Source organism: Medicago sativa, chromosome 4 (genome assembly GCF_051527215.1).
Source record: "Medicago sativa cultivar Bolivia chromosome 4, Bolivia_mono, whole genome shotgun sequence".
Lineage (NCBI taxonomy): Eukaryota > Viridiplantae > Streptophyta > Magnoliopsida > Fabales > Fabaceae > Medicago > Medicago sativa.
In genome coordinates, this window is record NC_140752.1 from 96,957,556 (window position 1) to 96,973,566 (window position 16,011).

At 34.7% G+C, this 16,011-nt stretch overlaps 1 protein-coding gene across 2 annotated transcripts; it reads right to left on the reverse strand.

Annotated features, from left to right (window-relative positions):
- Positions 1-808: 808 nt before the first annotated feature.
- LOC146934300 (subtilisin-like protease SBT2.5) lies at positions 809-1,628 on the reverse strand. Of its 2 annotated transcripts, none has more exons than XM_085706168.1 (3): positions 1,470-1,628; positions 1,206-1,353; positions 809-1,076 (listed from the first exon to the last, which is right to left on the reverse strand). In XM_085706168.1, exons 1-3 carry the CDS (start codon positions 1,544-1,546, stop codon positions 1,014-1,016), a joined length of 288 nt encoding a protein of 95 aa, XP_085562294.1. In that variant the 5' UTR covers positions 1,547-1,628; the 3' UTR covers positions 809-1,013. The 2 variants fall into 2 exon arrangements, with proteins under 2 accessions (XP_085562294.1, XP_085562293.1); XM_085706167.1 differs by having other exon boundaries at positions 1,179-1,353.
- Positions 1,629-16,011: the final 14,383 nt, after the last annotated feature.

Consider the following 16,011-nt stretch of genomic DNA (forward strand, 5'->3'; position numbering starts at 1 on the left):
TTTGAAAGAATGGGACACATGTATTGTCAAATGAACTAATAGCATTAAAGACGTTTAAGAGGAGACAAAGTGACATTGTAACAAAAATGAACAAAAGGTTAGTCCTTTGGTCCCAAACACTGCAGACCATCCCGGTCTCTTGCGGAAGAAAACATAAAACTCAACTTGACCCCTCCAGATCTATTACAACAATGAAACTGCAGGTGGCTCTTGGAATACTTTAAAATACGAATATCCAAAGAAATGCCTATCAGGATTCTCGTGTGTCTTTGCAACATTAAATTTTGCATATAAAATGATCTTGAAGAGCTCTCACTCTGACTCACGTCATGCTTAAAATGAGATGGTGTTACTTATTTTATTAATGTTTAAATAAAGACTAAATTGTTTAGAAATAGAGACATGATTGATGATAAGTGGTTAAATAGAAGAACCAACTTACGGTTTAATTGAGTCGAGACATTTTTGAAAAATCACAATATCAATGACCTATAACGTTCTCTATAAAATCAATAACTTATTTGGTGGTTTATTATTTAATCATCACTAAACTCCTCTACATCATTCTACCAAAAACAATAACTTAATTTAAAAAAATACTAACCGGTGTACTTGAGGTATTGTTAAGGGAAAAATAAAAATATCGTGGATAGTGATAAAATATGGTGAATTCAACTTTTCCAAAAACAACAAGTTTAAAAATTGTTATTTGTTTGTACCAAAAAAAAAAAAATTGTTATTTGTAATGCAAAAGTACTAATTTTGGTTTCCATGTGACTCTTTAATTTAAACAAAAAACACATGATAATCAAACACAAATCTACCTTGGCTTCCCATACCTCGTCTATCTGGCCTAGAGCATTAGTACCATCTATACAACAGATTTACTATATGAGAAACTTTAGCATCTGAGAAGTTAATTAAACAAAATTAACAAAAAAAAAAAGTTAACTAAACAAAACCATTTGATATTTCTCCTGAAAACACAATGATCTCAAATATGCTACAAATTACTAAACAAATTTTGCGTCTTTCTCCACAATTCTCACTCCTTTTGCAGATCTGAGTACATTGGCCTGTTTGAATGCATAACAAGATAATTAAGAAAAGGAAAACATCATAGGCCACATAATATGTGTAAATATCATATGATAAAAACAAGAAAGATAAAATTGTACTTTATACGAGGACAAATTACACATTACTTGATCCTCGGTGATTTCCACTGTAAAACCATCAACAATAGCAAAAGAAGATATCTTCTTGTAGCTTCCTGGCTCTAGAGTGCTTGCTAAAAGCTCATCATGCTTTCTACTAAGGTACAAATCAAGCTTATTTGCCCCACTCTTAGTTCTAATTAAAAGTAACACAGCATAAATATTCAAAGTTATGAGAAATATTTAAGATAATGTTGATTAATCGCATATTGTTACAAATAAAAAAACAAAGGTGACATGATGAAGACGTACCGATTAGTTCGAAGTCGCTCGTATTCTTGATCATAGATCAGAAAGACAAAGAAAAGTTCACTTTTGGTGCTTCCCATTAAGAATGTATCTTTTTTTATTTTCTTGTTAATTTGATTGGAGAACGATATTTGCAATGGATGTCATGTGCTCCATCCACTAGCTAGCTATTTATACACAAAAGGTTCAATGACTTTCAAGAAATGATATTTGAACATTCATTTGGTCAGTGGCGATTCCACCCCCCAGCTAGCCTGGGCTAGTGCCCAGGCTCAGCTCCAACTTTCCTTTGTAGCCAGCCCAACCATTACTACAACTTTGAGCTTTTCCTGCGGATTTTTGGGCTAATTTCCTGCAGATTTTGCCAGCCCAGCCATTTCCTGCAGATTTTGCCAAGGATTTAGGTTCGCAGGTGAGGTAATACTAGGATTTTAGGATCCGCAGGAAAGATATATCAGCAGGAAATGTGAAATTATCAGCAGGAAATGTAAAATTATCTGCAGAATATGTGAAATTATTCGCATGAAGAAAGTAACGTATTTTTAGCCCAGGCTCTGTAAATTTTTTGGCTTCGCCACTGCATTTGGTGACAACTATTGTGACAATTTTCTCTCTCATACTCACATTATTTTTTACTTTATCTCTCTATTGCTATGATTTCCGTGCTAATACTACTTTTTCTTTGTAAATTTTGGTTGTCAAATAGGTTGTCACCAAATTGGTTGTTCAAATAACACTCCTAATGACTTTCCAAACAACAACAATAATAGAGAAGAATAATGAGTGGGGCCGCATTGGTTTCATTGGTTTTTTTTTTTACCTTTCAATCGGACCAACCACAAAGACTAGTTTATTGAAATATATTGAGATCTTTTTAAGAGGTTTTAATGTCTCTTATATACATGAGTAATGTTATATGAACATCTAAAAATCAACAACTTTTAGACAACTAGTATAAAAATACATCAATTATAACTAGAGTAATGATATTTTGACATCCATTTGATGACAACTTTGTTTTTCTCATTTCTTATTGGTCAAAAACAATGGAGAGAGAAAAAGGAAGAGAGAGAATAACAACATCATGTGAGTATGAGAGAGAAAGTTGTCAAAAAGTTGTCAAAAAGTGATTGTCAAAATATCATTTCTCTTATAACTATTGATGTGACTATAAGAAAGAGAAACATGTAATTAAAAATGATATAGTATTTATACAGTATAGATATACGATGTAGGACAACCAAAAGATTGTCAATATATCATCTCTATATACATATATATTCTCCCATACAAACTAACCTAAAATTTGGTCTCTAAACTCATGACCAATCATAACATTTATATTTTAGGATCAGCTAAATGTAAATTGAAATTACAATTTATCTAATATGTAATTATATTCCTCTCTGTTCTATTTAATTTATCAGTTTTTTATGATTTTTTTCTATTTATCTCTCATTTTTAACTTATCAATTCTTTTACACTTATATTAATGAAAATGATTTGGAGAGTAAAAAAGTAAGAGTATATTTAAAATTTACTAGCAAGTGCTGTTGACCGTTTCAACATAGTTGCAGTGTAAATGGACAATATAGTTAGTTGCTTTAGCAGAAGCAGGACCAGGGTCAACAGTTCACTACCATGATACGGTAACAAGTAACAACACAATCATGTGGTTAGTTTTCACATTGCTTGTTGTTGGTCAATTGTTTCTACCTGTCACTTGAGTATAGTACACAAGCTGAAACTAAAACAAATCTTTGGGTGGCTTAGCTTAGGTTTCAAGTTCAGTAAAAAAAAAAAAAATTACTTAGGTTCCAAGTCATGATACCAAATTGATAAGCCTTAAAATTGACCAACTGAACAAAACAGATAACTTCATAAAGTAAAACATTTTAACTCTTTTGTATTTTTAAAACATTTGAAATTTTTATTTACCAAGTGTATGACTGTCATCCTCAAAATAGGAGTACATATTTTTGAAGTTTAAAAACAAAAAAAAAATTGGACGTCTAAAACAAGGATTTGGATCACCCTGTCTAAATAGTATTTTATACTATTTTTTCATATCTTAGTAGGAAATAGATCAAATCCCTTCTATATGTACCCTACTCTCTCTTGTCAACGACGCAGACCATAAAAAGCCCAAAGCACCAAATAATATAAATACAATTACTTTTTCCATCCTCCCAATTTCTACACCTCCTTTTTTTTTATGAAAATGCTCCTTAGGTTTCTGGATTCTATAATCAGAAACGAGTTTTTCCATGTTTTGGGGTGTAAAAATGAGTTTTCAAACATATCAAATTTCATAATCAAAACAGCCTAAAAAATAGGACGCATTCCTTTATTTTTTTGCATTATAAAATTCGAACATCCCTAAAAACCCTTATTCAAGGGAAAAACAACTCGGATTATATAATCCGAAGTGTGTCAACATAAGTTATGAGCATGTATGTAACGTGGGTAGTTAGTTTAAGGACCATAATAATCTTCTTTAACTCATAGCCTTTTGTTTTAGATCATTGTTAGTTGTTTCTAGTAGAAAATCTAGTTCTCAAGCTACTTGATCAGATTGCTTTGAAACTTTCCTTGAAAATCAAAAAGAAAAAAAAAATCAAGGATCAGACTCCCATAGAAGTCACTTCTTACGAGACTCCCCCCTCAAAATCCAAAATTTCATCGTTTAGACCCATTTTTATTTTATTTTTTAAAAAAATTCATATTCTCAGAAAAAATCCGAACAAATTTGCATTTGTTTTATTTGATTTTTAGAATTTTTTGTGGTATTTTTTTATTTGACATGTTTTTATCATTTTACTTTGTTTTTTGTTGTTTTTAAAAGTGAAATTTGCAACTACTGAAATGAGAGAGATTCTGATTGCGACTTATATAAGCATATTTCGAATTATATAATTCGAACACATCCAAATTGTGTTCATATTATATAATCCGAAACCTCATGGACATTTTTGTAAAAAAAATAATATGGTGCACGAGAAATGGATAGGGTGAAAAAAATAATATTCTAATATGAAATAAGTGACTTGGGTCCAAAGCCCAAAACTCCAAGCAATGTGATTTTCTTTCCCTCCTCATGTCTCTCACACGAATTTTGCTCTCCACCCAGCACAAATCACTCGCACCCTGCAGCCCTTCCATTTTTACCCCTGCGCAAGTTAAGTCATGCTGCGCAACTTAACTTGCGCAAGTTATATTTTATGCTTGACTTAACATGCGTTGCGTGAGTTAACTTGCGCAGCGTTAGTTAAGTCATATAACACCAACACAGAAGCACATTTCCCTAATTTCTCCAACTTCCCAACTTCGAAAATTTTCCCCCCATATCCGATTTTCATCATTCTTGCGCCATTCAAAGCCAATTTCTCCCACATTATCAAGTAAGTGATGATTATCATACTTAATTGCATTTAAATTGTAGAAATTTTAGTTTTTTTTTTAAGAAATATGACATTTTTAGGTTTTTATATATTTGGTTTGGATGTTAGTTTTGATGATTGTTAGTGACGAATTAACTTAGGAATTGTTGTTTAGAAGTTGTTTAGAGTAGAATGTGGTAGTTTAGGGTCTACAAATTGTTAGATTAAGGTAGTTGTTTGAAAATTGCACACCATGTGTTTGGTAAAATGTCTCAATGGTCATTTTTTTGTTTTTTTGGATTGTGACTTATCAAATTAGTTAGCATATGGTTTGTTAATTTTGATTATAGTATGTTTGACTGCAATGTGGTAGTTTACGGGTTGAAATGACATTGTTGGAATTTTAGTGTTGTTGATGAATTGTTGGAAATGGCACAATTTGCGTGTGAAAATGTATATTGAATTTGTGTTTTGTTAAATATTGTGCAGATATGCCTCGGAGGAATGCGTCTCAGCCGTCTGAGCCGCCTCAGGATAGGAGTGACAGACTTAGGGCAGGGAGGATGGCCCCTACTGGTAGTGCACGGAGGGAGAAAGAAGCATTACGCCCTCCTATGGCTGGTCGAGGGAGAGGTGGGGGAACGAGACTTGCTAGAGATGATGTTGCAGGGGGGTCAACGTCGCAGACGGGTCCATCCCAGACTATGGACCCGACGCAGTATCAGCAGCATTATGAGGTCTATCAGCAGCCACATGATGCGTATCAGTTTCAGGAGCCTCAGCCTCACCAGTACCAGTTTGTTATTGAGGAGCCTGTCGTTGAGGAGCCGCCTGTTATTGAGGAGCCTCAGCAGAATGATGAGCCTGAGCAGCATGAGCCTCGTTTTCAGGGGGTGCCGAGGGTGGTGTATGAGGCCGGCCCGGACGGCTATGCAGGGGGGCCTTCTGATCTCACGCTTTTACCTAACTTTGGTGGACATGTGGCATGCAGGATATGGGTTGATGCCGATGTAAGTATAATTTAATGTTTATTTTACTTCTTTTTTGTTTTGAAATTCAATTAAAATAATTAATGTTGTTGTTAAATGTCTATGATATTCTTACTCAGTGTTTATTTTACTTCTTTTACTATTTATACAACTTATTCTAATTATTATTTTACTTATTTAATGTTAGAATTAACATTTATGTTAGCATATATTTAATGTTTGTTTTACTTATTATTTATTTAACGGTGTTGTTTGTTGTGTTTTGTTTTTGTATTTCAGTTTCGAAGAAAACATAGGGTGAAAGGTATCTCGCACGGGAAGAAGCTGAGCATTAAAAATTTGGCATTGCCTATGCCGGGGGAACAAAATGAGTGGTTTTGGGATGAAGTGAATATGTCTAGTCTGACTCCCCTCCTGACTAGTGGGTACGAGAACATATCTCACGGGTTCGTTTGTGCGATTACAGAGAGATGGCATGAGGAGACCAGCAGCTTCCATCTACCGGTTAGAGAGATGACCATCACACTAGATGATGTGGCGTGTCTCCTAGGCATCCCCATCACTGGGAGACTGCTTCCTAATAGAGAGTTAATCTGTGAGGAGGGGCTCGAGATGATGCAGGCGGACCTACTGTTTACAGAGGAGGATGCCGCTAAGGAGCTGACAAGACAGGGTGGTTCTCACATCAGTTTTGGTGTACTGAAGAGGCGATACGAGGAGCTCTTGAATAGGTGTAATCAGCTTCTTGAGATTGACACAGTTGAGGAGCAGAATGAGCGAGTTGTAGTTAGGGTGGCCTGCGTTAAGGCGTTTATGCTGCTCTTGCTTGGCGGGACCATTTTTTCCGCCAAGAACAGCAAAAACATTAATCTTCTTTGGCTGCTTGCGCTACAAGATATGGACGAGTTGGACAGCTGGTCATGGGGTGGGATGAGACTTGCTTTCCTATATGAGCAGCTATCTCTTACCTCCGACTCATCTTTGGCCTCCATTGGTGGTTACATGACATTGCTTGTGGTAATATTTGTTTTTCTTCTTTTTTACTTATTGGATCGTAAATGTTTAGTTGTTTGTATAATTCTTGCGGTGATATAAATATTTGTTTCTTTGTGTTTGCAGGGATGGACTTTGGCGCACTTCTCGAACATCATTCCGAGGATTGATGATGATGCCTACGACCCTACTGTTTCCCCGCTTGTGAGTCAATGGAAACCTCCCAGGGGCTTTACTGATCCTCGTCACTACAGAGATGCCATCGATTCGATGGACCTTTCTCATGTCACCTGGATGTCGTACGAGAGACGACGACACATCACGCCCTTTCAGGATATATGCTGGTACTCAGAATGGATCATGGCCGGCAGAGACAGGATGGTCCGTCACTTGCCATAGCGGGTTATTAGGCAGTACGGGTATGTCCAGAGAATTCCCAGGCCTCCTACAGACATTGAGCTTCTTGCGGCGGATGATGTGGCCCAGGCCTTCACTGAGTTTGCTCTACATGTCCTCAGCCATCAGCAGAGGAGTCATCCGGTTTCGGATAACCAGTCGTGGGCTCATACTAAGGGGTACATGAAATGGTAGAGTATCACATCCTATTGTGCACCCCCCTACGGCCGTTCCTGACTACGCAGCTGATGCCCCTCCTCATCCTGTCCCTGCTTACGAGGAGGTTCTTGTTGAGCAGCAGTGGGCCAGACATCCTTCCGACCCATACCAGATCATCAGCAACATCAGAGCTAGAGTGGACAATGCAATTGGGCATCCAGATGTGTTTGGTAATCCAGAGGTTCTTCGCATCATGCAGGGCATACAGTCTGAGTGGAGCATGCTGGAGCAGGTGCCGACTCCGCGGAGGAGGAGTAGGAGTCCACGGGATGGACCAGCATGACTTTTGTAGCTTTTATGACTTGTGTTGTTTTTTTTTGTTTGACATTTTGTTGGATTTGGTTGTAATCCTATTACACTTGCACTTTTTAGCGTTTTTATGACATTATCCGTTATGTTATTCGCTTATTTTATTTTGTTATTTTTCGTAATATAATTATGAGTTGCTCTTGATTGAATGTATTATTGAATGAATGATGAAAATTCTGTTCTTGAATGAATGTATGAAAGAAGGATTGAAAAAATAGGGAAAAAAGAGGTTTCTGCCTCTTCTGGTTGTATGCACAGAGTGTGCGTGAGTTAACACACGCATGTGTAATTGGGTGTGTGATGGGTGCGTGAGTTAACACATGCAGTGCTTAATGGGTGCGCAAGTTAACTCACGCAGTTTTTAACACTTGCGTTACTTAAGTTGCGCAACGCATGTTAACTAACGCATACATTTACACTTGCGTTAGTTAACATGCGCAAGGGTAAATATGGAAGGGCTGCAGGGTGGGAGCAAAATGTGCTGGGTGGAGAGCAAAATTCCTCTCACACGCCTTCGAATTTTCAATTTTGTCCTCTTTCGAATTTGAGAAACCAAACCATAAAAACATGGTTTAGTTTTTTAAAATCTGAACTATACCACTATAGCAAATGTTCTAGGTATCTTTCCATCACTTCTCCATTTTCGTTTTCAAACCTACAAACTTCCAAAAAAAAACCTTGGAACTGAATCTCACTTAAATTGTATTATTTTTCAACTTAAGTTGCTCAAATTCAACACAATTCATACGTTTACACCTGCTACATTAAAGGTTAGTACACATTTTTTCAAATATTTGATATTTGATTTATGTTTCTTTCGTTTTTTTTCTTTATTTCTAGTTTCGCTCGGATTCTGGAAACTGAAATGTGTTCTTCATCATTTTGATTTCTAAAATCCATAATGTATTTAGAGATTGCAAATTGCTAATTTCTCTCTGGTTTTGTCATTGTTTCAAATATGAACACACATGTCACTCAATGTAGGGGCAGCAAGATATCCATGATTGTCTCAACTAAATATGCATAGCTACGATTTTGATTGGTAATACTGGCAGATCCATATCAAACAAACATTGTTGGATGATGATCTTGTGGCCGAAAACCCAATAGAACGGAAAATACATCAGTTAAATGGTGTTTCTGCTCACAAGAACATTGAAATCTAGTGTTGCAACTTATGCAACCCCAATTTTGAAATATGCTAAGGGGTTCTAGTCTCTTGATAATGAGGGACTTAAGTCAGAAATGAGGATGATATGTATTACTATACACCTTCTTGAATCTTGGTAATATTGCTCTCGACTGACATCCATTTATGTAATATCTTGACATGGGTGCTTTAGACGTTTTTATAGTCTAATTTTTCTCTTTGATTGTATTATTCTTTTTAATTTGAAGAGAAAATAGAAGAGAAGTTGAAAATAAACGAACTCAAACACAACATAGTAATATCAAACCTGGAAGAAAGAAAAAAAACTCACAAGTCATAATTTAATGTAATCAACTAAGGTAACATGTTTGATCCTAATTAGCTAAAATTAAACTTCAAGTGCGTGCATTCGCCATTAGAGCTTATATATAAGCGGCACATTTCAGCTTCACTCTATTCTGAGCCTACCAGACAGAGCATATTAAGGAGGAATTGATAGTATATATTATGTGAGAGAATGGTTTAGGAATCAAGCGACTCAATAGATCATAGGGTTATATATGACGAGGATCAACAAAACAAGATGCGTATTACGTTGAGAAAGATTAAAAGAGCACGAGAAATGGGAAACATTATGTTCATGTACCTTCTATCCAAGTGGTGCATGCCATGTATATATAGCAATGGAATTCTTGTATTACTTACTACATACATTCTCAAAGAATACAGATTGTCTGAAGTAAAAATTTTGGCCCATTTGTGCAATAAATACATCCGTGATTGCTGAATTGAGATGAAACAACTCAGATTTTAATGCAAATTTTAATTTATTTTTCAAAGAAATTTAAATTTTAGAGTATTCGAGATCCAACAACCATAAATATGTTGACAAATGTTTCAATTTTTTATTCCATGCAAGTTTCATTCTCAACCAATTTAAATAATTTAAAACTTGATTAATTAAAAAAAAAAACTGTTTCCAACATTTGTCAAACGAAAATTGTTTTAAAAATTAATTTTATGATCTAGATTGTGTGTGATTAATTATGATGATTTTGTTTTAGCAAGTCACTTGATAAGATGTGTCTTTCTCTATTTATGTTGTTTTAACCTTTAGCTGCCAGCAAAGAAGCCAACGTGTCTATGATCAATATATAAGATAGATATCGATACTTTCTAACATTTTCACTTAATTCTATAAAAAAAAAAAACATTTTCACTTAAAAAATAAATCAAGAAGTGTGTTATACCCTAATTTTGGACCTAAAAATACTAACTCAATTCATCTTATCTTGCATTTCAAGCCATTTGATATGTCTCTGATCATTTGCATCTTTCTCTGCATTTTATTTCAATATTATTTGCAAAATTCATGGAAAAGGGTATTTCAGTCATTTCCTGCATTTAACTCATTTTAATCCTTAAAAATTGTTTGAGTCTTTTAAATTGGTTTGTATGAGTCCTTGTTTCAATCTCATGTCAAAATTCATTTCAGAAATATCAGTTGAGTCATTTTTTTTAGTCAGTTTAGCCCCTAGGGGCATTTTAGTCATTTCCTATGTCAAAATTTCTTTCAGTCTTTTAAAAATTTATTTGAGTCCTTTCAAGTAGTTTGAATAAGTCTTCATTTCAATTTTATGTCAAAATCCATTTCAAAAATTGCATTTGAAGTCATTTTGAGTCAGTTTTGCCCCTAGGGGCATTTTAGTCTTTTCATGTGTTAAAACCCTGTTTAAATTCTAAAAATTGTCTCTGAGTCTTTTAATTCGCTTGTATGAACTCTTGCTTTGATCCCTTGTTAAAAAATCATTTTAAATTTGCATTTGAGTCGTTTCGGGTCATTTTAGTCCCCAGGGGCGTTTTGGTCCTTTCACATAATAGTTCTGATTCATTTTAATCTGCTTTGTTGTTTTTAATCGTCTCGCTTTACGTTAATTTTCAATTTACTTTTTCAATTCAATTTTAGTTTTAATTTCCATTTTAGTCCTCGTACTTTTGTTATTTGCATTTTAATCCTTTTTTAAGTCAAAGTCAAGGTTTGTTACAAGTCAAGTGCCACATGTCCCACTCCAATTGGTCCAAGCATTCCCACATCACCTATAAATAGGTCAAAGTTGGTCAAGGTTCATTCAACTAATCATTTTTTTTCTTTACACCATTTTTTTTTTCACTTTTTTACACAAAAATAACAAAAAAATCAATTTCTTTTTTCTCTCTTCTCTAATCACCATAACAACTTTCCTCCACCACTTTCTCATCCCTAACAAACTCCTCCTCCACCTTCAACCACCTCTAACTAACTTTTCCTCCACCCTAACCAACCTAAACCACCACTCTAACAACCTCCAACTACCACAGACCACCACCATTTTTCACTACTCAATTTCCATAATCCACCTTCATCTTCAACCTTCAACTTCACTATCATTAACCTTCACCAATCCTCAAATTCTCATCCAAATTCTGAAATTCAATTAATCCAATCCCTAACCAAATCCGATCCATTCATCATCACAACGTCAAGCTCAACCAATTTCATACAACCGGAAGCGAATTGTGCAGATGGAACACAATTGAAACGAACCATACGTGAATTCGAGGAAAGGAGCGAGCAAATTGGATTCGCAACAACGGTGACGAAACTCAATCGTAACAAGCGCAACCTACCAGAATCGAAATTGCAAAAGAAGAGGATTGAAAGTGTGGAAAGAAGCCATAACAGGTCCGAAATTCAACTCAGCAGCAGCAAATACGATCAGAACAAAGCACAGTGACGAGGTTGCAGCAAAAGCACGGTGACGAGGTCGCAGCAATCAACTTGAACTTAGAAACGGACTTGAATCTGGAACAGAAACGGATCTGCTACAAGTCCGATTGAAACAACGGCGATGAACTCGGATCATACGAGCCAGAACACAGTCGAATCGGTAACAGGTAACATGTTCTCCCTTTCTTTTCTCGTTAGCATTTTCAAGGCTGTTCTTGAATCGTTTTGAGTCGGTTGTGAAAACTGAATCTTGTTGTGATTTGTTTTGAGAAAAATAAGTGTTGGAGTCGAATAAAAGAGAAAATTCTGATTCCGGTGATACGTTTTGCTGTAAAAAGGGATGAAGTTTGAAATACCGGCCACCGTATCGGAATTTAAACTGTCGCCGGAATCTGGAATGGTTGGTCGGAGAAGATGAATTGGGGGCGGTGGTGTTGTATCAGAGAAGGAGGAAACTTGTTTAACTAAGAAAGAGCAAAACGTAACAACAACTTGAGCAATCCACTCAATAACTTTCTTTTTATATATTCTTTCCTTTTTTTTTTTCTTTAACCCATTCTTTCTAACAAACCATGACCCGCTCCAGGCCCATTTGTCTTCTTGTTTTTTTTAAAAATTACTACAGTTTTGCTGTTGGCACCATGTTACATGCTAAATACACCTCCGCCATGTCCTTTTTACCTAGAAAAACTCCACAATTTTTCTTGTGACTTTCTTGACGATTTTGTGAGAATTTTTGACGTATTTCGTATGTTGATTTTGATCCAAAGTAGGTGAAGTAATTTTGATTGCGTCGATTTCGTTTTCTTTTAATTCTTGGTGTCAAATTGTGTTAAAAAAATTTCTAAGACTTGTGTGATTCTTGTTTGGCTCATGATCGTTGGTACTTTATGTTCGCTTGTGAAATGTGATTTCATGCTGAAATTCACTTCAAGATCATGTGCAACTTTCTTGTGTTTTTGGCTCACTTTTTCTTATAAAACTTTGTGCAATTTTGAAGTGATTTTGGTTCTTGAATTTGGCACATAATAGTGACTTTGAATATGCATTTTTTTTTGAGTGAATTGGCCTCTTGATTTTGTATGTACTTGCTGTTCGGTTTGGTTCCTTATCATGGATTTTCTACTATGTGAATAATGTGTATTTCTTGCGTCAAATAAAGTGCAAATAGACTTGGAAATACTATGATTGTATTGCATGCTAATGTCCCTTAATTTCTCACATCATGATGAATTTAAAACCCTTGGAATATTACCATTGACGTGAGGATTATAGGCCTTAGTTTTGTCTTAGAATTTTAGTAATCTTTCAAGTACTATTTCATCTTGTTTTTTGATTAAGTTCTTGGTCATCTCTTTGTTAATTTCTAGTTACTTTAATTCTCTTTACTTGTTTCTATTTCTTTTCTATATTTTTGTGCTACTAACCGCTTTCCTTTCATGTTTCATGAGCATATTTCATTCTCCCATTTTAGTTTCATTTCTTGCATATTAATGTGTACCAAAGTTAGAATGTAACACTTAGGAATTTTGTAATATTTTCCTTTCATGCTTTTAATTTCTTGGCAAAGAGGCCATAGAATGTATCTAGGGTATGATGTAAAGGACAATGGACTCTAATGATGTACACCGACACGAGCACCGACACATGCACACACATCACTATATAGTTAGAATATGCATGTTTAGATGTATGTTTAGGATTGTATGTTTAGATGAATGTCTAGGCTTTATACTTAGAAAAATCATTTTCCAAAAAATATGAACAAACTTCACTCAAATCTTTTTACAATAAACCTTGGGATCCAAAATCCCATTGTAATTTTTCCTTTTCATTTTCTTAATCAAATTTCAATAAACTTTAATCATACTTTGACTTGTTTTTGCAAATAACTAATCAAACCCCACTTTTTCATAAATCTCATGCCCTTGAGGCCTCTCAATCTCCATTCTTCAAAATTCTATTTTCAAACTTAAAATCAACCAACAAAAACAAAAACATTTTTGGAAGAGAACTACGGTGGATTTGATCCCCTAACCGGGTACGTAGGCAAGGAACAAAATTCCTTCAATTCAAATAAAATAAAAATCCAAAAACATTCTTCTCCCTCCAATTCTTCACCTAGAAACTCTTAGGTTTAAATAACATCTTTCAAAATAGCATTTAGAAATAAAGCGCGCGCGTAGAAATTAAAGACGGTTCCTATAGGATACTATAGTCGTTATGGGTGCCTAACACCTTCCCGTAGCGAAAACAACTCCCGGACCTCGATTCTCAAGGGTTTTGCTTACTTTTTCCCTTCCCAAGAAAAAAATAAGATATCACCGGTTTAAAAGGTTCAAACGTAATCAATGTTTGACACCCGAAAACCAAGATAAAACAAAGTGTAACAAACTAATTTTTGAATAATTATTCCTCCCAATGTCTTTCATTTCTTCTACTTGCTAGTTCTTTTTTTTTTCTTTTTAAAACTCTCCCTTGCCCTCCCACCAAACTTCTAAAAAAAGCCTTAGTGTTTTATAAGCTCTCATACAATCAAATACTCGATCTGACTGCAATTTTGCTCATCTCACTTCGATTTTGCTCACATTCATCGAGACAATACCAAAATACCCCACGCCAGTTGACTGTCAGTGGACAAATGTTGTTGGATAGCAAGCAGCAGTTAACTGCCGCCGAAGATATTTTGATATTTTTGCGGCCTGTGAAGATCAAAAGTAAAAATGAGCTGAGCAGCTTTCATTTGACCGACTTTCCTTCTAGGCCTTGTTTCGCAGCGTGGTGGCCTTTTTTGGCTTTGCCCTTGCTTAGACCCAAAAATAGAAACTCTCCATACTGTTCCCATTTTGCAGTAATAAGGAAATTTTGACTTTCTCATGTTAATAAGTTATAATCAAATTTGTGGGAGACATAAGGTAGGTTTTTATGTTACAGGTAAATTTTTGTCATACACATGAGATAATGATTGAAACTATGATCATTCGTTTAAAAAGGAGTAATGATATTTTGACATCCATTTGATGACAACTTTGTTGACAATCTTGTTTTTCTCATTTCTTATTGGTCAAAAACAATGGAGAAAGAAAAAGGAAGAGAGAGGATAACAACATCATGTGAGTATGAGAGAGAAAGTTGTCCAAAAGTTGTCAAAAAGTGGTTGTCAAAATATCATTTCTCTTAAAAAGTCCCAAATCTCCTATCTCTCAAATCAATTTTTTTTGTTTGAATACAAATCGCTTGAATCAATTTATTGTTGGTTGTTGTCTACTTTTTTTGTTTGTAAATAGTTATTACCAATCTTCTTTTAATATGCTTTATAATATCAAACAATCTTATCCTCTCTTAATCCCATATACTAGTAGCGGATTTTTTTTTTGTCACATACTATAAATGACTTTATAATGCTAATTAAACGTGTACCATGCTAACTTCCCTAAAAGCATTGTTTAAGAAAATTATTATAAGAGATTTTGTCTTAAACATATATAAATCAAAGTCAAAAACATTTAAAAGTTTTATAAAAAAAATAACACATTTAAAAGTAAAAAGTATACAAGTTTATACGCAAAAGTGACAACTTTTACTTGTTTAAACCATGTTCAAAGTGGATTTCCATGTTACTATCTTATTTTATTACAAGTTGATTTGACATTTTCATGTATTAGAGAAAGTACTGCCTCTACATTTCCATGTTAATTTGGTATTGAAAATAAAAATTATGCATAATTTTATAAAATTATCCTTTATTAATGACACGAAAGAAAAAATATTACAAAAATTGAAAAATTTGTATTGAAAATAAAAAATATGTGTGATTTTACAAATTATTCTTTATTAACGACGCGAGAAAAAGAGAAAAATTCTCTCAGTCTCATAATAATTGTCTATTTAACATATAATTTTTTTATTATTATACACTTATTTATTGAATTTCATCCAACTTAAACATTCTACCAACTACACTTAATATGGATATTTTTGTAAATGAAACCACTTTTACTATTGAATTCAACATAATTAATCATTTTTTTAAAAGTCGTGCACAAACCATAGACGATTATTATTTAAGATGAGAAAGTATTAACACTGCATTGTTGTTGGGTGATAAGGAGGGTTTGTGGTATAGAGTGTTAAAAGCTCGGTATGGGGAGGAGCGTGGTCGTATTCAGGAGGGGGGGCGTCACAGTTCAGGTTGGTGGAGGATGTTGTGTCGTGTGAGGGGTGGTGTAGGGTCGGATCCAGGAAGTTGGTTTGATGACAATGTTAGGCGGGTGGTAGGTAACGGTAGGAATACTTTCTTTTGGACTGATAACTGGTTGGGTGGAGTTCCTTTAAAAATCCA